The following is a 24,303-nucleotide window of genomic DNA, read 5'->3' on the forward strand; positions in this document are numbered from 1 at the left end:
TCTAGTGATTTTGGAGGCCAGGTCAAGTTGTTCCTAAACTGTTTTGTGTGTCTGTGTCAGGCTGCATCCTGCTGGGGACGTCTGCTGCCATCAGGGAGTGTCATTACTATGGGGGTGGGGGGTGACTGGTCTGGTCTATGTGGGTGGTACAAGTCTAAGTGACATCAACGTGAATGAGTGCCAGGTGTGAACGTTTCCCAGTGGAACACTGAATTGTCACAAGATGGTCAATGTCATTCACTCCTCTGGTCCTCTTGAGGTCTTAATGTTGTGGCTGATGAGTGTGTTATAAGAATCTATGATGTCAGCGTACATCTTGGAAGTGTAAAGCGCTGGATTTAATCAAGCTTGTGCGTCTTTTCAGTCGACCTCAGAAACATTCTGGTTGAGTCAGTTACAGTACGTGACTTATTTCTGTGTAATATTCACGCAAACTACTCCCTACACAAAGTTGTGCTCCAAACACTTCATTAACGAGTATATAATAAGACAAAACGTGCACGTCAGAGGGGACTCAAAAAGCCTCGGCTTCTACGGCCGCAGAGACATTACCGGTTATTTTTAATCAGCGATTCAGATCTTACAGAACTCGTCATGTGTGTCTCTCTCCGAAATACTTTCCCATTAATGAATTCCACGTGAGAGCGAGCGATTCCAAATATTATTTGAAATAGTTACAGATGATGTGATTTGCTTAGTGGGAAGCATATGCTGTTGACGGCAGGACTCTGTTTTTCAATCATTCTTGTTTGCTTGTCGTGTTTTGTCTTTTGTGAGTCGGAGAATAAAGCAGAAGAGTGGAAAAAAAAAAAAACATCTGGTTCCCGACAACAAGAAAAGCAGCCAGAGGAAATGAATCAGTCTTTGTAGAATCCCTTCTGTTGTGCCCCCCTAAAAAAAAATCCCACGCTGGGGAGGTTGTTCTTAAGAAACATGAGTTATTCTAAAGGTCAGAGTTTTTGTGACCGAGTGATTAATGTAAACCACAGTTTGCGTCTTGGTACCGAAATGCAGTCACCTGGAAGGAACGAACACGCGTTGAAGTTCAGAAAACTGAGAACTAAAAACACTCGAGCGATTTTTCTATTTTTATTTTTTGACTGATTAAACCTTCACAGCACATCTGACATAATATGAAGGAGGTCGGATTTCACTCGGCTGCACAAAAAGAACTGATGCAGCATACAGCGCAGCATTTGTGTGTGTTGTTCTACAGTCCTTTTATCTGTCGGGGACAGTTTCTACAGAGCAAATGGAGAAGTAAATCTGTTTGATTTCTCGCTTTAGGTTTGAGCAGCTGTTGAACTTGAAGTAACATTTGCCTTTTGTCCATGTCCTGGTTGATAGCGGCTCCTCAGTCGTTTTTCAGTAGCAAACGTGAGCTGTGTGAACAAAGTGTCTATTTATATGAAATGACATAAAATCATTCTAATCAACACAGAGCTGAAAAAACAATACAAATAGATCCTTTATTAATAGACAAGTCCAACACAAGGACAGAGGTAAAGCATCAATTAGAATACACAGCTGTCAACATGTTAAACACTAGTAGCACATGAATGCAGGAGTAGTAAGAGAGTGAAACCTGGTATTATTGGAACTATTATTTTAAACCTATAAGCTAGTTTTATGCTAATAATGCAACTAATTACAATGTCAAAAGTAAATGTTTTTGTGAACAAACTCTCACATATTTTATATATACTGTACTATATGAACTGCATACTAGGGATTCAACCATGTAATTGATGCGAATGTGTGACGATACAAATCAGCTGAGATGAAAAAATGAATCGTAATTCCCTTTTTAAACAGCAGAGGTGATCTAGTTCTGAGTTCACGCGTTACCAGGAACAAGCCGTAGTCTGTTTATTTGAAGAGATTTAGTTTATTTGTATTATTCATTTAGTTATTTTAGTATGAAATTTGTTTTAAAGATCTGTTGTTTTACAGTTGCACTAAGAAGAGGACATATACGTTATATTGCACAGTTTAGACAGCCTCAAAAGGTAGGGGTTCTCTTAATATGTTAAAGAGAAAATATAACTTGTATATATGTTTTTTTTAATCATGCATTCATTGCATAGTTTGTGTTTTGCATAGTTTGTAGTTGAAGCTACCTCAGAAATGTTTTTATGTTTTTTGTTGTCGTTTTGTCTGAGAATAATTAAGGGAATCTTTTTCACTCATAATTTATCTGCAAGCTCATTCTCATTCAAAAAAAAAAAAAAAATGAGAAAATCGTATCGCTAACCCAGTATCAGAAATCGTATCAAATCGTGAGTTGAGTGTATCGCTATGTCCCCACTCCATACGCTTTTTTTTCATGCACATTTATTTATTTTTTTTGTTTATTATCATGGTTGAGTCTCTTGGTTCTCATCAGTGTTGCTGCAGACAGAAGCTCATTTGTGTATTTATGTGAGGAACTAAACAGCAGAAAGACAAAATCTGACAACTAGCTGGCGTTGTCAAAATCAACATAGTAGCGTATTTAGCAGCTAAAGAGACATTTTTCTAAAAAAAAGAAAGAAAGTGTCTGTGTGCTAAACAAATGGCTGCAAGCCATCTGTGATGTTGCTCTGCATCCACTGACCAAGACAACAACTTTGATAACAGCTTGTCGTTTCTATATACGTCGGCTACGGCTTCTTTCCATGTGCCAAGTGGTCATAAATGAACTAATGCTCCTTTACAGACGTGCTGATGGATAATTTCACAATTAAAAAAGATATTTACCTTCATTCAATGATTGAGAGGGGGAATGATGTAGTTCACCTGAAAAACAAACCTCTTAAATGTTTGTCTTCTTGGATGAGTCTCCTGCAGTAAAAAGAAAAATGCCAGCCTTGGCTCTCCGTGCCTCTGAAGGGGAGCTAATTTACACTTCCCACTTACCAAACCAGATTTTAATAAATCGTGTTTCTTTGTATGGATGCTGTGTTTTATCACTCCGTGGAGCTCAGACCAGAAGGGTCCACTCGACTTGTTTTTGTCCTACAATAAATAAGCACAAAATAAACCAGCTTCGCCACCTGTTCTTTGTTATGCTTTCTGTGTTTTTCTGCACTCTGGCTTTTGGTGGTGCACCTGTTGCTATGAAAAGCCTGACACTTGTAGATGTGCATGATGTGTGATCCTGAACATTTGAGGTGATTAAATTCAGCCTGAGAGGACGAGGGTAAGTAGGTACGGGATCTTCTGGGTGAGACCCTCCTTAATCAGATCCTTAGCAGTTACTGAACGAAGCGATTCATCTTCAGTTTCAGCTGGTGCAGACACTTGAGCAGACTTTGCTGTTGCCCTTTGACCTTTGACTGAGTGTCGGGAATGTGATCGAGGCCAGCCTTGAATACGGGTGGTCTTTGGGACAGTGTGACACCACGGCCCTTTATTGTTGACACCTTGTAACGTATTGTCAGAGGAAGGTCAAGAGACCTTTAAAGAGCAGGACCTCTGACCTCTACATCATTGTATTCTTCTTAGTTGATGTGACAAACAAACTGGGAGCCACGACGAGGATTTTGAATGACCTCTGTAGCTTGTGTAGATGTTGTGTAAAAAAAAAATGTCTTGTTTTTAGTGAGTGTCTCTAGTTTTAGACTGTATGTTATATGTATTTCTTGAGTGGCTTATTCTGTTAAAAGAATAGAAAATGTGCTTGTTTGACTGCGTTTCAGGACAGCAGGTTGGAAAAAAACAGGTTGTTGTTGCTAGTAATTGTTAGCCGTTGTTAGCCATTGATAGCCTTTTCCATGGCCTTGAGGTTGATTTTATTTTATTCTCATTTTATTTTATGTTATTGCTTTGTCTTATCTTACTTTATAACTGTTTTTACTAATGTTTTATGCCTTTAAATGTATCTTGTATTTATGTCTTTGTCTATTTATTCGTTCGTACAGCACTTTGGGACCTTGTAGTTGTTTTGGAGTACTGATTCAGCGAGTCATATATAGACAGAAGTTAACACTATATTACACTATATTATTATTATTATTATTATCTGAATTTGTTCTAGTTAATTTTTTTTTGGGAACATGAGATTTCTGTCCTATAAATGCAAATGAAGTTAGTTTTGATAACGTGTTAAACTAAGATGGTGGACGGTGTACCTGTTGTTGTGAATCTGCACGTTGAGCATCGTCGCCCTGTTAGCATTTAGCTCAAGGCGCTGACCTGAATTTATATTTCAGGACCACTGATCAGACAGTTTTTCACAATAGCTTTTCTCTTTGCCTTTATGCTTTTAGACATTTATATATTTATAATGAAGAATGAGTTACTAGTAATGGAAATAATTTAATTTCCAGCCCTACCAGGTATCTGTTAAAATATTTTTTGTTTGTTTGTTTTAGCCACTATATATATGCAGATCATTTGGCCTGGTATTTCAGTGCTAAAACAAAATTGTGTCGCGCTAATGAAGTCTATTTTCCACAGGGGCTGGTGTTTTTCTGCTCACATCTGCTGAGAGTGAGCAGATCAGCTTTCTGTTCGACTGCATCGTCAGAGGCATCTCCCCCACCAGAGGCCCTTTTGGACTGCGGCCCGTTCTGCCAGGTTGGTACCAGAACTGTTCTGTGTTGCTTCAGTGGAAAAGACTTGAAAGTCAGCTTTGATTTTTTTTATCAAAGAAAGAAAGAAATTATGATTATTTTCGTAGTGAGAATGTGTTGCGTTGGAGACAACATTTACCGTTTTAACCGTATCCAACACTTGTTTGGAGAGATTTATCTGAGCTGCAGGATTTCTTTGTGGATCGATACGCTTTGATCTCACTAAATTATGGCTGTCAGATGATTTTCTTTTATGTAATTGAATAATCTTCTGGAGCAATTTATAATTTAAGACAAACCCTCGACTGAAGTGCACTGTGATGAAAGTAAAGCACCGGGTCACCTTAAACATCAGCAAAAGGTTAACTATTGTACCGACTCTGATTATGGCAACAAATTCAATAGTAATCTATGTATAATTGAGGCTGTAGTGGGTATTGATGGGCGAGCTGCAGGTTGGGCCCGTTTCCAAATAGCCATTAGGGATTTTCTTTTACTATTATTACAGTGTGGTTGTATGGGCAGATTTAAATTTGTCAGGGATGCACATCAGTGTAATGGGCTTTAAAGTCAATAAGGTTGTTGAGTCACTGTGCTCCTGTCATTGTGCGTCTTTGCAAAAATATTCTTTCTCGTGTATATCTTGTAAAGTAATATCACTCCAGTATATTTTAATTGAAGTGACTGAAGAACAATTGTTTGATAATGTTGAATAACTGGTCATTTTATGAGCAAACTTTTTCTTCTCACTTGTGGAGGTTTGCTGTTTATCATGGTGTTTTATAATGGGGAACAAATCATCCCTAGACTTCGGACTGCTGGTCAGACAGAGAGGGATTTTTATTAGACGGCAGCGTGGAGAATAAATAGAATGCTACGTGGTCTGAACTTGTATAATAAAGCTGCTGTGCAAGATGCTTGTGGCATCTCTGGTTTCAGTGTTTTGCTATAGGACACTTATAGGAACGCTTTTGGTTTGGTTGGACATTTTGAAAGATGAGGACTGAATGTAACATTTTGCTTTCTCAGAGTTTAAGCGTGAAGCTGCTGTGGTCAAAACCCTGTGTGGTGCAACAGGTATCGAATCATTATTCAGAGATATCGCCCTATTCTGAAGATCCCTTTTAGCACCTTTGAGCTTGTTTTGTTTTTATTTTCGGCAGCTTTTCTGAATGATCGCTAACATTGAATGGACAGCAGTTTGCAAACTTATATGGCAATTTATATAAGGTGATAATATGTTTGATAATAATATGTGATAATAGTTTTGTGTTTACCGTACATCTTATTTCTGCTGAAATGCAGATTTAAATTTAATATTAACTACAAACATGGAAAAAAACACATTCTTATAAAATGTTCCACTGCTGATTTATATAGATGGAGAGATTAAGTATGGACCCCCTACCTACTATATGTGCTCTATATTTAACGGCTTTGTTTTTTATAAATTTACATTATTGCTATCATTCTGCAGTCAATATTAAGCTATTCAAATAAAACACAGGTTCAAATGTTATTTTTTTTTATTTCAAACATGTGCAACAGTAGGGTGGCCGTGCAACTGCTCTAAACACAGACATACCAACATAACATAGCTAAACAGAGCTAAATTAATTAAACGTAGCCGAATAATTGACAGTTCCTGGGTTTAACTTTAAACATAGCTAAATGTAGTAATACCAGTCATTTTGGCCTCAGAATATGGCTGATGAGAGTGAGCTGCACTATTAGCTTCTCTTCTGCTAACATTTCATCTGGTGACTGAAAAGGCCCATTATGGGGAACCTGACAGAATCAGCGTGTAATATGCACGAGCCTCATGATTGGCTCAGCAGCGATAGGGGCGGGGCCTACTGTTTACAGGAAGCTTAGATTGACAGGTCTCGGCTAGTGAGGAGCTCTGCGTGAAATAACATCTTCTGCTTCCATTTAGCCCTTTTATTGTGATGTGTATTTAAAGGTATTTAAATGTGTGGGGGAAAATTAAAAAAAAAATATATATGAAAAATAAATGTCAAATAATCAACCAAAGATTTTGCGACCCCCCTGCAGTATCTCCGTGGACCCCCCTAGGGTTTGCAGACCCCATGTTGAAGACCTGTGATTTAGAGTAGGGTTAGTGTTAGGGTGTTTTTACCTGTCTGTTTTTATATGTCTATTATATACCGTGGTTCTTCTAACACTCTGAAAGATAAAATAACTTGCTTTTTCGTTGCCTGTATGTATTTTCTCCTGTTCTAGTTTTTTTTCTTTTAACACATTTGGATTCTAAAGCCGATAAACATTATCTGCTCTCCTCCCGTACACTTCAACACCTCTGATTTTCCACACTGACAGTTATAAAAAAAAATGTCTCACCCAGTACGCAACTTAACGGGAAACGTAGCGAAGGCAGCTGTAGGGGCTCTGGGATATTCTGGTTTTCACACATCTTGCCGCCCAATCGCAGGTTGAGCTCACATTCCTATTATTGTGGCGCGTAGTAGAATAAATAGCAGGGAGGATGTTAGAGGGGGAGCGAGGGGTCAAAGTCATAGTTCACACAAGCAGAGCAGCCAAAGCCTCCTAATCACTCCGGGCATGTATGTAACATCATCCACAGGATTCCACTGCTGCCTCTCTCCTCGTCACACTCGGTCACCCACTGTCTCTCCCCTCCCCCCTTTTTCTAATTTTTCACTCTGTCTTATTCCTCCTCGCAGCTCTTAATTATGTCTCTCGTTCTTAGTTGAGTTTCACCACACAGTCTTTGCTTTGCCCAGATCCCGACTGAATCACTCCCCCCTTGTTAGCTGCATTTCATTTCTGCTTTCTGTACAACCTCCAACATACCGACTTTATTCTCCGTGGTTTTAATTTGTCAATAAAGTGGATAACGTGTCTAAAGACAGTGGAGCTGACGATTAGTTAGCTTAACTTACCTTCCTCAGGAAGGTTGTATTTTGTATATTATGCAAACCTCAGACTGTTCAATAATTTACTTTTCATAATCCATATACATCATTTTAATTTAGATTCCTTATGTCGTAACCTTAGACACGAGAAAAATGTAGCGAGGACATTTCTGAAGCCTGTTTACGGCTCGCCTCCATCTTTGCCAGCTCCTGGAGCCATAAAATCCCGACGCGGCCAAAGGCGGGGAAGCCTGAGTGGAACTCGGCTGGGATGTGAAAGCCATAAATATATCGCTGACTCCGATAGGCTGGCATGCCTGCCAGTCAAGCTAACGCGGCCCAAGACATACTTCTACCTGGGTTTGCCCCAAAACTGAAGTCTGGAGGCAGGATTTCAACTAAACTGCAACGTTTTGCAGCAAGATAAATATAAAAGGTGTGGGAGCATACCACAATATTTTGACTGCTTGGTAATGAGTCTGCTAAAGCAGATACTGCAGACAAACATATTTTACAATATATTTAAATCAGGTATTCAAACTTTAGTAGTAACTTGTAAGTAGAATAATAATAAAAGTAATAGGTCAACACTAGATTCCAGCTGGAAGCCATGTACAGTGAAATAAATGTTCTTAAACCTATGAAAATCCTCAGTCACAAAGGTGAACATATAAGAACATAGCTAAAATAAAGGCAGCTGGATTCAAAGACGTTTTGCCACTGATCCAAGAAGCTTTCTTAGTTCTTAGTGACAGGTGGGGGGGTGTAGGTTTTTAATAAGAACATCTATGGGTGCATCCATCTGAATCGAACATGACACAATGCACGCTTGCAATTCCAATTTGTTGTTCAGATTAACCTCAGTAGCGTCTCCTTTTTTTTTTTTTACGATTGCCTAAAGACCCAGTAACAATTGGAAACTCTGCAGACTAGAGGTGTGGATGGTGATGAAGCTATTTTGGAGAGACTGTGTTTTAAGTGTCTGATAAGCTGAATTTAAATTCCCGTGAACGAAAACCTTAATGGATTGTTTTGTTTCTAAGCGAGGAATGTGATCCTCATGAAGCTTAAATGACATGTACACAACAGCTGGAGCTAGACTACGCCAGAGGTCTTCAACGTTTTTCATGTCAAGGACCCCAAACTGATGGACAGATTACGTAGTAACCCCTTACCTACTATATGTGTTCTATATTAAACTCAGCCTTGTGCTATTTATAAATATACATTATTACTAGTATCAGTTTGCATTCAATATTAAGCTATCCCTTATCCCTTTACTAAAATACTTTGGATTCATGTTAATGTGCATTTAAAGCAAATTAAAAAAATATATAAAAAAGTCTCATCAACCAAAGATTTTGCGACCCCTTGAACTGCCTCCTCAGACCTCCTAGGGGTCGTGGACCCCCTGTTGAGGACCTATGCTCTACGCAGTGGAGGAATTTATAGACGTTGTACATACTGTAGAAATACAACGTAAATGCCTACGAACAGACCAACATTATGCGATGATATAAAAAGAAGGATTTAACAACACAAGTAAATGACACCGAGCAGAATAAGACACCCTGCTGCCATGGTGTGCCCCAGTGTGTCTGCTGCGTATTGGAGGTCAACACTCTACATGTGGGGAACAACCTGAGCCACTTCTCCTACACTGACCACGTTACTGCCGCAGGTTTGGTTAGATGAAATAAATAAATAAATAAATGCAACTCCTCGTTGAGGGTTGACCTTGGTTGGTCCAAGGTACATTAGATCCTTGCGGAGAGAATCGAGAATCTTTAGCCACCAGCAGCGGAGTGCGTACCAACAGAGCCACGTGGCCACGCTATTAATAAACCCTGTAGTATTGCACAAATGCTTCAAGGTGTTCCCCCGTGTGACCCCTTTCTCCGCCCGTCCAGCGGCCCGTTACGCTCCCAGATCAAATACCAGCACACTTCACGTCTGTCAAGGCGCTCGCTGTGTCACTCACACCTTGCGGCTGATGCTTGTTTTTTCTCGATGACAGCGACTTCATTATGTCTTAGAAAAGATGGAGGAGGCCCGTGTGGTTTAAAGTGTCCCCTCTCGGTTCTCTGGAGCGGTTGGACACGTTTTCACAGCTGTGCATTTGTGAAAGCGACGGCAAATGCTCAGCAGTATCACATCCAGTCCCGCATCTCAGCGACGGTAGCAAGGCTCATTACACCTGCCTCAAATTAGGCATTGTGATGATGATTTTTCTGGGCTACTATTTATTACAAGGCCTTGCATGTCAAGTAATGTGTCAGACGTTCTCTTGCAGACCCCAGTGCCAGCCAGACGAGTTCAGAGGAGAAGCTGAACCATGACGCCCAGGAGCTGGAGAAGCGACTGAGCATGCTCTCTCATGGGAGCAGTACAGGTACAGAATATTATTCTAATGCGCTCTCATTCAAAATGGAAACTACAAATCATTCTGATCTGAAGGTTTCATTATCCAGAAACACCAGGCTTCGTCCCCTCCGGAAACAATAAGAAACATTTTGGTTGTTAATAACGTTGCGCTATGGATTTTAATTTGCAAATGCAACATTACTCTTACTATGTGGTGAATACCGGGCAGAAAAGTGTAATGATCTCATGATACTTTAATATTCTTAGGTTTTTGTTGATTAAATTCATGGAAGTTTAAAACCAAACGTTCTGCCCTTCTTGGCAGCCTCGTCCACGTACTGCCCGTCCGCGGGGGGAGACGACCGCAGCATATCCGGGTCCTCTGACGCGTCGGACACCAGCCAGTCGGACTGCAGCATCGGCAGCCGCCTGGCCATCTGGCCCGAACCTGCCTCCAACCCGCCCGAAAACGTCAGCCACTCGGGCGCTAAAGTGTCGCTGCACATCGTCGAGAAGCTTTCCCCCGGCCAGGGAGCGGGAACCCGGCCCGCGTCTAAGCTCCCCCGGCAGCTTCAGGAGATCGGCCGCCAGAGTTCGTCCGACAGCGGCATAGCCACCGGCAGCCATTCCTCGTACTCCGGTAGCTTTTCCTCCTACACGGGCAGCCTGGATATCGCCCCCGGAGACGACTTCGGGTCCGTTTTCAGCTTGCCTCCCCACTTGGCTCAAGACCTGAGCCCTTGCGCTTGCCCGACTGTTTCTGGACACGAGTACCAGGTGCCGACATCACTCAGGTATCTGTACGACACTCCCAAGAGTGTGCTGCAAGAAACGAGTGGGGGTGGCAAAGACGGTGAACCCTCCACCTCAGCTAAAGACGCTTCCAGCCTCACGACAGAGCCAGCTGAAGGGCACAGGAACAGTTCGGCCACGTCTGAGAGTCACTCAGAAGCTACTGAAAGACAGTCGGTTGGCGAACACTCTCAAGGCCCTTCAGTGGAGAGTAAGAAAACCAAGGTGGCGCCCTCTAGTGACTCCCTTCACATCTGCAGCTCTCTCACATCTGTGTCCAAAAACATTGTGGTTATCTGCTCAGTGTGCGGTGGGTTTAAGGTAAGTGGGGACACACCTATCTGTGTATTTTTTTTTTTTTTTTTTAATGTTGACTGTCTGGGTTGATCAAATGCAGTTCTATCTTTAGTTACAAATAATCCCTGTCATCGTTCCCGCTCAAACAGTCCTGTGAACACGCTCCGTTGCGTAACCCGCGCTGTAGCAGCTTGTGTGCGAAGGCCTTATCATCAGTGTATCATCTGTTCCGTAGCTGGCTGTCAATAAGGCCTTTGTGGTACCGTGCGGGCTGCCGGTGGCGCCGCGGTGTCAGAACAGCGCGCGGACCCACGGCCCCGTATTTCGCAACAAGTTGTCATTGAATGAAGCAGATGAAGACCTTGTAAGCTGTGACTGACTCACGGTCCTCTCACCTCTTCACACATCTACCTCAGATTACTGAAGACGTTTAGGACAAAAGGTTTTCATTACCCCCTGGGCTTAAAGCTGTTGAAGTGAGTGAGCGTTCCCCTGTGGCAGAGCTGGTGTGGATTTCTTTCTTTCTGTGACGGATGGATGCTGGCAATTATTTCCCTTATCAGGTCTCGGTCATATTATCAGGAGTGCTGTGGTAGGAATCGGTTAAATTGTTCATCATAATTTGGTTCAAGGCTGGAAGCAAAGAGCGTTTTTGCTCAGAAAAGCTACTTAAATGTTGCATCTGTTTCCAGAATGAGTCCTTCTGTTGTGCCGACTGTGCAAATCTCAATGATAAATCAGTTGTTGCCTTTTAGTTTGTCTGTAATAGTGATTTATGATGAGTTTCTACAGAAATAGGAACATTTACAGATGCGGTTTAACGTTTGCAGTGGAAGAAATGCTACGGCCTGACACATCATTTACATGCCTCCACTCTAAACATAGAGCTCCACCTGCTGGAAGTGCATTTATTTAAGCTCTTTGTAGCCGCGTACGAGCGCCTGGATAAAATGCCACTCCTCTGTATTTCCCTTCAGTCGCTCCACTCTGAGCTAAATTAAACATTATCGGTCGGGAGGCGACGGCTCAGACCGCGGGAGGGCATTTATCACCCTCAGCCTGAGCAACACACGCCACCTCCGTCTGTAGTGTTTATTGGTTCACAGTTTAGGGGCCACTTCAAAAGAAAACAACAAAATGTAGCAGCCATAATTGCGGTCACACGGATTCTAGGTCACTTCAGCATGATTGGTCTTCTCAGAGGGGGAGTCCGTGTGATAAATAAAACAGTGGTGTTGATGTCTGGTATGATTAAAGACACAGGATTTAAACCTTTTGCAAAATAAAGATCATTTCTAGGCTGTTCCTTTCTTTCACATCATATTACAGTGCTAGATTTTCTGATTTATATTTTACTGTTTCACAGCGAACGCCACACACCTCTTCAAGTTCTTCCCTGATACCTGCCATACCAGGTAAGAGTCTTAAATCTCGTACGCACCCTGCATGTGTCGTCTCCTGCATGAACAGATTTGATGCATGTCGGGGGAAAAGCCGTAGATGCAGAAGCCACAGCTCGCTGATTTCAAGTTGCTCCAGGATTTTTAATTTTTTTGCCTCCAGAACATCATATTTTCAATCGGGCAGATCAAAGTGTTGACAAACCAGCGTGCGGACCCACCGCCGGTGAATACGTTGCAGCGGGGAAGAACGTTTTGGAGAACTCCTGCCCGGCCGCTCCCGGCACCAAGACGGAGACGGCGAAGGTGAGGGAGGAATCGCCACTGCCAAAAAAAAGAAGGGAGAAATTAACGAGTCTCTTGGCCGATCTGCTTGGCTTTCCAAGCGCAGACACGCAGCCAGAGGCAAAGACGCACAGACTGAACCTGTATGAGTCCATGAGCCCAGCTTTTGGAAAGGACCTCAGTCTGGCACCGGCCGCGTCGTCACAAGACGACAAAAACGCTGTCATTTATGAAAACTGTTTGAAGTGTCTGGGAGAGCACTGCCACCCTCCGCCGAGGGTCGCGCCCGCCAGGACGTACCGCGTTTCCTCTTCACAAACCTTCCCGACTGGGCCGCACCTGAAGAGAATCCAAGAAGACGAAGGTGGTGCAGGTGAGGAGCTGCACGGATCACACAGAGGGGACGGCCAGTGTCAGTATGAAGAGATGAGTAATCGCACGGTGACCAGCGAAGGTAAGAGGCCTCTTCATCTGAACCTTCAGGTCACCCTCGGGTGCTCTTTTGAAGCGGATCTCCTCCTCTTTGCTTCTGCCTTCCTCCCTCTGGCTTTTTTGGGTTTAATCAACCACTCGTTTCCCCTCTGCACTCTTGTGATTTTTCCTTTTGTTGTGTTGCTTTGTACAACTGAGCTTAGAGGGAATTGCAGAAAAAAAAAATGAAATAATAAGACTCTGCTCCGCCATAGGCTGTATTTATAAGACTGGAACCACTTTCTAATAAGCTGTGTCTAATGGCTTTCATAGTGTTTAATGGACCATTTATTTAACGCTTTATATGATTTTTAAAGATGCTTTACAGAACCAAGAGTGATGGTCAGCGAGTGGTCCAGGGTCCACAGCCAGGCCACTGTGGGTTCACTCCAGGCCCACTGAATATTCAATTAGTCTTCTCATATTAAAGTTACCCCCTAAAACAACAGAAAATGTGTGATTTACTGACAATAAATATGTGCATTTGATTGCATGGTTGCATTTGCTCAAATGCAGGACTTGACATTAACTTTGTTCAGCAGCCACATACGAGCCGCTCAGCATTTTCACGAGCCGCGCAGTTTTCTACATGGTCAAATCATGGTCCTCATTGCAGCGTGGGTTTGATTCCTGCCTTTCTTCAGTTGTCCCTGTCTAACACAGGTGCAAAATGCCCCAAATATATTTAAAAAAAAAACGGTTACAGACTTTTTAAATGTAAATGACCCTTGTGAACACACATCAAGAAATGTTTAACACTGCAGGTCATTATCAAGTGTTCAGCTCTGATAAGGTTCTGCTTCGGTCTTAAGCTCCTTTTATATGAAAATATCTAGTCTATAGTAATAAAAAGTGTGGTTTCTTATCAGAACACGGCTTACAACTAAATTCTTTCATAATGTGACTCGAAATAATGATTCAAGGAGATTTTATTCGTGTAAAATTAGTTTCCTAGTTATATTCACCTCTGCGCTCTCTTTTTTTTTTCTTCTTCTTTGCTGGGGACGTGTTATTCTTCAGCCATGTGTCCATTGTTTTGTCGTCTCCAAATAAATGAAATGTTACATTCAGAAAATGCTCCATTTTCCTAGTTATTAAGTTAACGTTGGGCGTTGTTGTCTGCCAGGGTCTCTCTGGTTGCCAGGGGCAGCGCAGGTCCATCCAGAAATAATCACCGTTGAAAAGTGGCAACCAGCTTTTCGTTTGTTTGAAAATAAAGGCTAAGGGTCCAAATAGATAAATATATTTCATATTTAAAAGTCTCACCCCCAACAGGCGCTTTCACACATAACTGACTCTAATGTTGCAAAGGTACCAAGGAAAAACTTATACCACTCAGGTATAAACTATGCGTAAAAAAAGTCCTCTTGACCACATGATCAAGTTATGATAAAGTACTTCAAAAATATAGTGGTACTCATCCGTCTGCCTCTAAAGACCACGTCATAAAACCGAAAGCATCAGTGATACGTGTTAAGTTTCCTGCTACATGTTGATCCTCCGTACCAGCGTGCAGCCTGTGATATGTGCCCCGTGCACATTACCCACGATTAACACAGATTTTCTTTCCCACGGCAAAATGATGCTATTTACCCATTTATGATAATTTGCACTAGTGTGAGCTGATGACTCAGTCCAGTGTTATTTCTTTTCTCTTCCAGCTCTGTGAGAATTCAGGCATTTACATCAAAAGAACACTTTGTCTGCTTTGGTTCAGAAAACTGATTAAAAAGCACAATGCGGGATTATCTCCTGCCCTATTGCGGCTTAGTTTTGTGTGTGTGTATATATATATATATATATATATATATATAAAATACTCTATGTTCTTCTTTTTTTCCTCCCTTCCAGACAAAAGGATTAATGGTAAAGAGGAAAGACGCAGAGCAGATCCTGCTTATGAGTTCATGGAGAGTCGGGTACCGGAGAGGAACTCGGAGGTAGGCCGGTCCCAAACTCTCTAATCGGCTTAATGTTATCAACTGCTGACACATTTTGACTCTGTAACTCATTGTGCTCGGAGTTCAGCTGAACGTTGTCAGGGAAATGTGTGATATCACAGGAATATCAGCTGATTGAAGTCAGAAAAAATAAGTGGCAGCTTATAGAGCAGCAGCGTGTTGGGCCAGTCACCACATAGAGTATGTGCATTAGAAAAAGGAGTTGAAGCTGAAACGAAAGCGTTGGAGAACTGCACTTGATGTTCACTATGTAGAGCCTTTTAAGCGTGACCTCTTGGATTCAGTGTTTTCTCAGAGGAAGGCGTGAAGCTTTCAGCCGTAAAAAAAGAAGTAGTCAAGCATAGTTGTCTGGGACAAGATGACCTCGAAAATAACATCCAGTTGCTGGTCTGCGTTGTCGGAAGATGTTCTGGTTCAACTTGGGTGTTGCTGTTTGTCGTGCTGTTGAACCTCGCGGTTATTTCTCGAGGCTAGAAACCCTAAAACAAGGATTCATTGCACGGTCTGGCCATTGTGATCTTGGTTGGCTGACTTGACCAAACTCCCTGACTGATTAAAAAATGTAGGATGTCGCGGAGCACGAGTAGAGCTGAGACGGGCGCGTAGAGTTCATCCTGCACCAGACTGTGAGGCTCGTGTTGGGAATCTTTTTTCACACACTTTTGGAGACAAGCCTCGAGTGGCCATTCAAGGTACTGCAGTTTTTGGCCTTAAAGGCTCTTTTAGGGAACTGTGGGACACAGACGCTGCATGTGTTAGGGTCCATCCTCTCATCAAACATATGAGTGAGAGAAGAAACATGAGGAGAGATGAGTTGCTTCGGAGCTCCTTCTTAAAGGAACGTCAGGTATTTCCACATCATGCAACCACTGATGTGTTATTGATGAGCATAATGCAAGTTCATGGAAGATGCATCAACTTCACATTCAAAACTTCATTGGCGTTAGCATCGTTCCAAATACGATAAAGAAGCATATATCCAGCTTTAGCCGCGTGTCCTTTCTTTTCTGTATTTCTGTAAAAGTAACTGCTACTCAATATTTATCAGCTCCGACTCAAACATGACTTACCAGGAACGCGATGGAAATAGGAGACATTTCCAGTGATGTGATAATGGTTTCATTAAGGAATCCCTCTCGTGATTATGTTGCAGTCAGTGGCTTCTTAGTCAGATCAATATGGCCGTACTCCACCACTGATGTTCACACCACAGCTTCTGTCTGGTATCACAGATTAAGGGTCTGCAAACAGAAAGGCATCGTCATCTGTCCACAGCGACCAGAGTTTCCTCACGTGTCTTCTGTGAATCTTGAATGTAGCCTCCCTCTATAAATACCCCTGACGTGTCCACTGAGCTGCCGAGGAGGAAGCCATCATCATTCTTCTTATGTAACAAACTCCTGTGATGGGTATGGTCGCTGCTAATTCTAATCAACAGCACTACTGTGTGTTTGTGTTTCAGGCCGAGGAAAAAAGCAAGTACGAGCTTATGGGCAGCTATGGACAACAGAGGTTGCTTCAAGAGATGGAAGGTGAGTGACTTTAAATAATACACGTAACTGTTTGTTTTTGTTTTTTTTATTTTACCAAGACAGTCAATTGTAAGCAGTTTTTCGGGTTTTACAACACACAGGACTCACTTACGGAAAATGAATGAAATTGATGCACCTGAATCAACATGACCTGTTACCCGGTGTGCATGAATTGAAATGAATAAGGGTCTGTGGGAGCAGGCCGGCACGAGGGTGATGGCAGGAACACGTACACCAAACACATCTGATGTTTACTGGGCTTTATGTATTCAGGGCAATGGACTGTGACACTGATGGGAAATTATTTTCGTTAAGGTACGGAGCAACATATAAACTTCTACGACGCCGGCTTTCACCAGCCGTTAGCCAGGTTACAAATGAAAACCAGCTACTCTACAAACTACTTCTATGAAACTTAATTATCACTGAACAAAGGTTGTGTAGCATATCATCTACATGATGATTTATTATAAATCATCGATCAATAAATCGAGCTCTAAACATCCAAATACTATTGAATGATCAAACTATGCAGATGCTAGATGCACAATGTCTAATTTATTATAATTAATAAATGCTGACTGAAAGATGACGTCTTCTGCCGCCATTTATCCCTTTACTGAAACATGTTGGATTCATGCTAATGTCTATTTAAAGAAATTTAATTTTGTGGAGGAAAATTATGAAGACCTATGATGTAAGGAATAACTATTAGAACCTGGATTTAGATTATGTCCTGATGTCGGTAGTAGAAAGCGTTAGTGTTAATGTGGAGAGAGGCCTGCACCTCCCTGTATTGCTCTGACTAGCTCAGACAGTGCAGACTGAAATGAATTAATTCCATTTCAACAGGGAAATATTAGCACCTAATAACCATGTAATTGCCTGATCTGATCACGTCTCTATTTGCCGCATGTGGTAAACATGAGGTGTCATTAAGAGTTGCCAGGAGGGACAGAAACACGGAGGTGGCAGAAACAACGAGTTGTTAAAAAAAGCTAAAGTCTGAATCAGTGTGGGCTGTGTATTTTAAGCCTTCTTGTTGTTCTGTGGAATGAATTCAGTTGGGGAAATTACTTCTGTTATATTTCCAGCAGATTCAAGACTGAACAGCATTAGAGGTGTTTGCACGTAAAAAGAAAGTTCTATTATGTTTTATCTCATCTGATTTTATTCGGTGCTCATGTAAACAGCCAGGTTGGAATCTAATCAGTACGAGTTAAGAAGATGTTGTATCTTTTAAGGCCTGCTGTGACATTTATCTTGCATTTTACAAAATTTGTACTTTCAGGTTCAAAAAGTTATAAAAAAAATCTGTCAGTTACTTTACTTTGTTATGGCTTTTCATCATTTCATTATTAGAAATCCTCTCAACAACTCTCGACCACTCAAAAACCGTTTCTCAGAAATAATTACGTAATCCGGCATCATTCAAAGGACTTGTCGTCTCCGTGGCACAGTGCAGGGCTCATGTAACATCACTGTTTATTTCCTCATCTGCATTTTACGTAACGTGACTCGCACAAAAGTCCGGGGTGTGCAGCGGGAGCGCACAGATGTGTCAGCGAGCAGAAAGTGCAGCGAAGTGTGACAGCCTACCTGCGCTGATGTGACGTGGGAGGACGGTTTTCGGCGGGACGTTTGGTCACTTAAGCATCCCACACCCAGAAACATGCCCGCAGTCCAATGCGCATCCCGCCCTAGAAAGTCCCAGCAGCTGTCGCCGCGTGGCACCGAACCCATCAGTCACGTTCAGGTACCTCCGCACTGGACTCGGCTCCTGTCATCACGCTGCTGCTGCTGCAGGCAGGTAGCGGAGGTGGGAGCGGAGGACGGACGAGGTTCACACGAAGATGTGGGCAAAACCGCAATTAAGAATGTACCCGTATTAGAAAATACTACATATTACTCATTGGTTAAATAATATCTCGCTCACAATCTGCGTTCGCTCATAATAAATCAGTTCAGAGGCAGTGAGGTTTCACAGTGACTCATGGCATTATGTAATAAATTTAATAATTAAATCACACGTGTCCCTGTAGAAAAAAGATGTAGCAAAACAAAGGCGAGCTTCAGCTGTGGAGCTGGACGTGAGTCAGCCACGTTGAAAATCGATCACTGGATCATAGTTCGGTGAATGAAATACAGTGGACGCTTTTTTCCATGTGCTAATGAAACCGCAGATAAGCCAAAGTCCTAAGGAACAGGAAACAGCCTTTCACAATAAATAACCTGCAACGTTATCAGTCTCTTATAAACATGTGTTTTTCATAAAATGATCCCGTACCTGAGGTATTTATTTACTGTGTCCAGTCCAGCTGCTGCAAAGAGCGGCTTAGCCGCAATAAATGTCCGTAAATACCACTGCAGCAACTCCTACCAGTCCGGTAAATCCAGCAGTGTTTACGGTGACCACGAAAGGATGTGACACATGGCCTTTGTTCTCAGTAGTCCTTTGATGTTGATTTGACCTTAAAATGTATTTATACTCAGATTGTTAACGGCGTTGTCAGCCTGAGCCTCGCATAGCTAGTCAAACTGGAAAGCTGCCAGACAGTATTTATTTATGGACTAGTGTTCAACAACAGGATTGCAACACATTTAGCAGAGTGGCAGCTGACTTTTTTCTTACTGAAATGACAGGGAGATGCGATTATCTACAGCAAAAAAAAAACTGTAATTCCAGTTTGTGAAACGGTAAAAGGCTCCACCTGGTGGCTGAACCTGGAATGACAGCAGATCATTACATGACCATTAAAAAACAGTTTGTGACCTTTACACTGCATTATTTTAATCTTAAAGGCATAGTCACGATCAGTGGACAATGTTTAAAGCATCATTATGCTTAAAATTAAGAATTTTAACACTTTCAATATACTCATGAAGTGTAAAAAAAAAAATATATATATATAATAGCCTTCATTTCAAGCTCAAGCAGATATTAACTCGACTTTGACACTCCTCTTCTTCTTCTACCAATTCAGCTATAGCTTGTATCACTTTGCACATTGGATCTCCATATTGGCACCAAAGCATCCCATTAACAGGAAACAGCTACCAACCCACCACCCACTCCCACACGGTACCTAAAACAAGCGCATCCTTTTGTGCTGAAGCTAGCGCCTAGCAGGAAGCAGTAAACGCTGTAGGAGGATGTGAAGATGCAAGTCATTCCATTGAGATAAACTGATTCAGATACAGCCTCGGAACGAGGTGATAATTAACGACCCTGCTCTGAGTTACAAGCAATTTCCCTTGTCTAAATTTTGAAAGAAAAAAAAGTGTTGGATCTGTCATTCAGTCCAACGTCAAAATAGCTTTGATCGTAATATACATTATTTTTATCATTTTGCATTCAATATTAAGCTATATACACTTTACAACTAAAATATGATTCATGTTAATTTGTGTTCAAAGAAATAAAATAAAATAAAACATATATATACATTATAATATCAACCAAAGATTTTGCGACCCCCCTGCAATACCCTTGTGGACCTCCTAGGGGGTCACAGACCCCACGTTGAAGACCTATGCATTAGATTATTGTGGTTCGGTCTGGGTGTTTCAGTATTTAGTGTTTATTTCAGTTCTTCCGTTGACTTTAATTTAGACCCATTCTTCATCTCCAGACCGCAGCGTTACGTCTCCCCGCTACGATGAAATGTTTAAAAGTGGAAAATCTGCTCAGCTCAAAGACACAGCTGTCAGTGCGGCCGTGTTTTCCCTCAAAAGCAGTTGACATTGCGAGTCTGGGTCACTGAGCTCCTCCAGGTATGTCCTCTAACCCCCCCTCCTTCTCCCCGGAGGATCTGCAAAGTGCATTATTGAAAAGTCCCCGAGCCTTGGAGCTGTGGGCAAACCCGCTGATGTAATGGCAGCCATTATAAAAACGCCGCACCTTTTCAAGGGCTGGTTGGTGTCTGATCAATTAGGTTAGACGTTGCCAAAGGCTGCACCCACCGAGACTCTGCTGGCGTCTAATGGCTTCTCGCTGATTGTGTGAGTGTCCCCTGCGGTTGATGATTCAGGGCTGCGGGTAATAGCCACTGCCTGGTGCCATTTAGGAAGACGCAGGTAAAATGTAAAAACAAAAAAAAGATGTATTTTATGCATTTCATAAGTTCTGATTCTTACAAGACAGTACAGTGTACGCCTAATTAAGGCCAGCTCTGCACACAGCTCTGTGACAATACAATGTTCTGCTGGGAAACCTTTGGACCTGGCATTCGTGTGGATGCTACTGAGACATGTACCCCCACCCCATAGCAATGACACCATTCTCTAATGAATCACAACTGGAGGCACAAGTGAGACCAACACAATATTAGGAAGGTGGTCATAATGTTACGCCTGATCTGTGTGTCTCACCATTTATCTGTAGTTCTAGTTCTTTCCCTTCCAAGTGGCAAACACAGACTACTGCCACCTGCTGGCATGGCGATGTATTTCCTCTCACGCAGTCGCAGAGTGTGTTTGTTAGTTTATTGTTGGCTCTTCGTGGTGTGTTCAAGAGCACGTGTTTGGCCCAGACCCGGGCGACGGAGAGGGGATGATGCAGTCGGCTTTTCTGTTGCCAGCACAAACTTTTTGTGTGTGTGTGTGTGTGTGTAAAAGAGCTAGAAGTCTGGAGTGCATGCTGCCCTGTATTTAGTCATCTTATCCTATTAGCTATTCGCTATCTACTTGGATTCAATACTTTTATCTTTGGCAGCGTGTGACTGCCGCGCTCGGATGATTTTTAAATAAACCCACATTGAATACCTGATTATACAAAGGCTTTAATCTTTAATCTGACAACCTGGCTGGATGACTCAGATGAACGGCGCCGTTGTCCAAAAAAACATCACAACAAACACTTACATCACTGTTGAGGATAAATGGAGTATATCGTGCTTTCAGCCGGGCCCGTTCAAAGGGGAGGAGAAGTATTAAAGTTATGCTAATTTAAAGATACCCTTGATTGTGCTTCGCCTTGTTTTTGGAGGCTGTAGCCGTCTTTTTAGTGTCGCGGATACGAGCGACGAAAAAGTGCTCGACGATGCATGTCGCAGTGCTAAAATATGCGCATATTTTAAACTGTATCGGCGACTAAAAAGGCGTTTTCCGCAACCGGCGATGAACTCGACTCTACACTTTGTCCGGCATTGGCCTTTAGTTTTATGACGGGTAAAAGCCGCCTGGGGGCTTCCTGTCATCGGAAACCATCCATCAAGCACAATGGATTACACAGACGACGCACTTGAGGCAACTTTCCGGCTATAATTTGTGTGTTTGACAGGAAAAGTCTACTCAGTTCAAATGCATTTAGGGGACATTTCATGTTAGTTTTATTTAACACCTTTTAATTTTTTTTTTTTTATGCTGACTGCACCGTTTGATCAACTGCACGGGCTCCTGAAATGTTAATTAAAGTTTTATTTGAAAAGTTTCTCTCACTAAACCAGTACAGAAAAGGTTTTTTCCCTTTAACTTGCATGTTTATTTGTGCCTTCTCCATATATATGTGGATGCTAGAAGTAACAAAACAGCTTCAATTAAAAGAGAATTAATAGATTTAGCTCCTCAAGGCACAAAACGACAATAACGTATCCCGTAATTTTTCTCTGGGGCCTATCAGCTTATTACGCATAATTCGCCTCCGGGGGAATTAGCCTCCACAAACACTGTGTTCCAGCACAGCCGCCGATCCTTCGACTGCCTCAGACTTTTACTGCTGGAAACGTTTGACGACGGCGTCTAAAATAACACCAGTCATATCTTTTATTTCCTCATCACGAACTTTCTGCCGAGGTTACGGTGATAAAAACTAATCCTGTTTCAAAGGAGGCAGCTGCTGTTTCGTCTTTACATCCCCATCAGCAGGAATGAACTGATTGACACGGCGTAGCGTCTGAGCAATCACGGCCTGGTCCAGCTCTTTGTTGGAGAACTCCCATTGTCACCTGAAATGTATTAAAAGCGTTTTTCATTACGAGGAAAACGGCCAGTGCGGAGAACAGAGGTGGATCTAAAGATACAGTGATGCAGCTCGGCCGCTCATTGTAATGAACCCAAATGCCTGCCTCTTTCATGTGTTTTTAATAGCGTTTGGGCGACAATAGAGGCACGGAGACGCTAGCAAGCGGGATGGATTACTCCCCGCCTTTGGTTTCCTAAAGGGATTTTGATAAAAACATGTTCACACCTCTAAAAAAAATAAATAAAAAATGATAAAACACCATCTGAGCTTCATTTACTCTTATAATTTCAGGTGCGGTGTTTGTTTTCCCTCCCGAGGCTCCACTTCCTGAACGGCCCCGGAGTGAAGGTGTGACATATGTGAATATTCCCATCAGTCCAACGTCCAAGAAACAGCTCAACTACATGGAGCTGGAGCTGCAGGAGCCAGGCCACGGCACCAGGGGGACGGCCGCACATCTGCCGTCTCAGAGTAAGGACGGGTTTTAAATAGGGTCTAAGTAAAAGGGCTGTTCTCCAGACATTTCGTCTATAACACATCAGTGTTCTGCTGTCAAGTGTGTAAAGCGAGCAGCATTTTACCATTATTCATAAAGCCTGACAGTCAGGATGATAGACTGTGGTATAACAGGATCCTTCAGGACCTGATTCTAACTAAAGTAGCTAAAGCAATCTGCTGCTAGCAGCAAGTAAAGTCTGCACCAAACTGACAGCACTACTAGATTGACTCGAATAGTAATTGATAAATAAAACAGGTTTATTTAAAAAGTATGTAATGGATTTCCATTTACATTCATGGTCCACAGAGGGTGAATCAGACTAATCTCTGGTCCACCAGGATGAATTAGTAGCTCTTATCTTACTACTAGACACCAGTTAAAAACATGTCCAGTGTTTTGGTTCGTGATCAACATCCAGCAGCATTTCATATACAATGTTAATACTATAGCAGCCTGCAAACTACATTGTGCTTGTGTTATGTTTCATAATCAGCTCTGTCCGTTCATACAGTCGTAAGTTTGAGGCCAAACCCATCAAAGCCAGTTGTTACAGCTTTTACATGTGGATTCGATGACGAGATGAAACAGTTGGAATGGACAAAGACTTGGCTAATAAAGAAAAATTAGCAAGATAAAGCTAACATAGCCAAACAAGCAAGAAAAAAACAAATACTAGCTAATTTTATGTCTTAGTCCAACAGTAAGGAAGACAGTTTGTCACCTATGTTGCTTCTGCTGTATTTTGTGAAACTCTCAATATACAATATAAACTTTATTAGATACACCTGTTCAATTGCTTGTTAATATAAATAGCTAATCAGCCAATCACATGGCTGCAATTCAGTGATCAAGACAACTTGGTGAAGTTCAAACCGAGCATCAGAATGAGGAAGAACTTTGAATGTGGTACAGTTGTTGGTGCTAGACACGCTGGTCTGGTCATTAAGGATGTTCTGAAGGCAAAAGGGGGCCCAACCTTTTACTAGCAAGGTTTACCTAATAAAGTGGTCTGTGAGTGTAATGACCCACTTTGTTGTTATAGTCAGCTCATATTTGCAGTAAGGTAGTGCCACAAACTGGTACCCAATCAACCCAAGTTACATATTGTTATTCGCTGTTATCAGTGTACACTCTAAATGATTTTAAGCAGTCTTTTCTTTCTGTATATTTGTATTAAACACTTTTAAGTTCATGCATTTTAATCATGAATGCGTGAACTTCCACAACAGAGCGCTACACCAAAGGACGTGCTGTGACTGCCCATCGTCACCTTAAACTGCAAAATCA

General features: G+C 42.0%; 1 protein-coding gene across 2 annotated transcripts in view; it reads left to right on the forward strand.

Annotated features, from left to right (window-relative positions):
• LOC125021640 (protein Dok-7-like) overlaps positions 1–24,303 on the forward strand; it is a 34,907-nt gene that overhangs the window by 6,859 nt on the left and 3,745 nt on the right. Inside the window, exons 5-12 of one of the 2 annotated variants that reach the window (XM_047607802.1) lie at positions 4,441–4,560; positions 9,747–9,845; positions 10,143–10,930; positions 12,273–12,321; positions 12,470–13,045; positions 14,914–15,002; positions 16,486–16,555; positions 22,809–22,988. In XM_047607802.1, the coding sequence (XP_047463758.1) occupies positions 4,441–4,560; positions 9,747–9,845; positions 10,143–10,930; positions 12,273–12,321; positions 12,470–13,045; positions 14,914–15,002; positions 16,486–16,555; positions 22,809–22,988 (1,971 nt within the window). The remainder of the gene's footprint in view (positions 1–4,440; positions 4,561–9,746; positions 9,846–10,142; positions 10,931–12,272; positions 12,322–12,469; positions 13,046–14,913; positions 15,003–16,485; positions 16,556–22,808; positions 22,989–24,303) is intronic. The other variant, XM_047607881.1, reaches the window with a different exon arrangement.

The sequence above is a fragment of the Mugil cephalus genome, chromosome 1 (assembly GCF_022458985.1).
Source record: "Mugil cephalus isolate CIBA_MC_2020 chromosome 1, CIBA_Mcephalus_1.1, whole genome shotgun sequence".
Taxonomy (NCBI): Eukaryota; Metazoa; Chordata; class Actinopteri; order Mugiliformes; family Mugilidae; genus Mugil; species Mugil cephalus.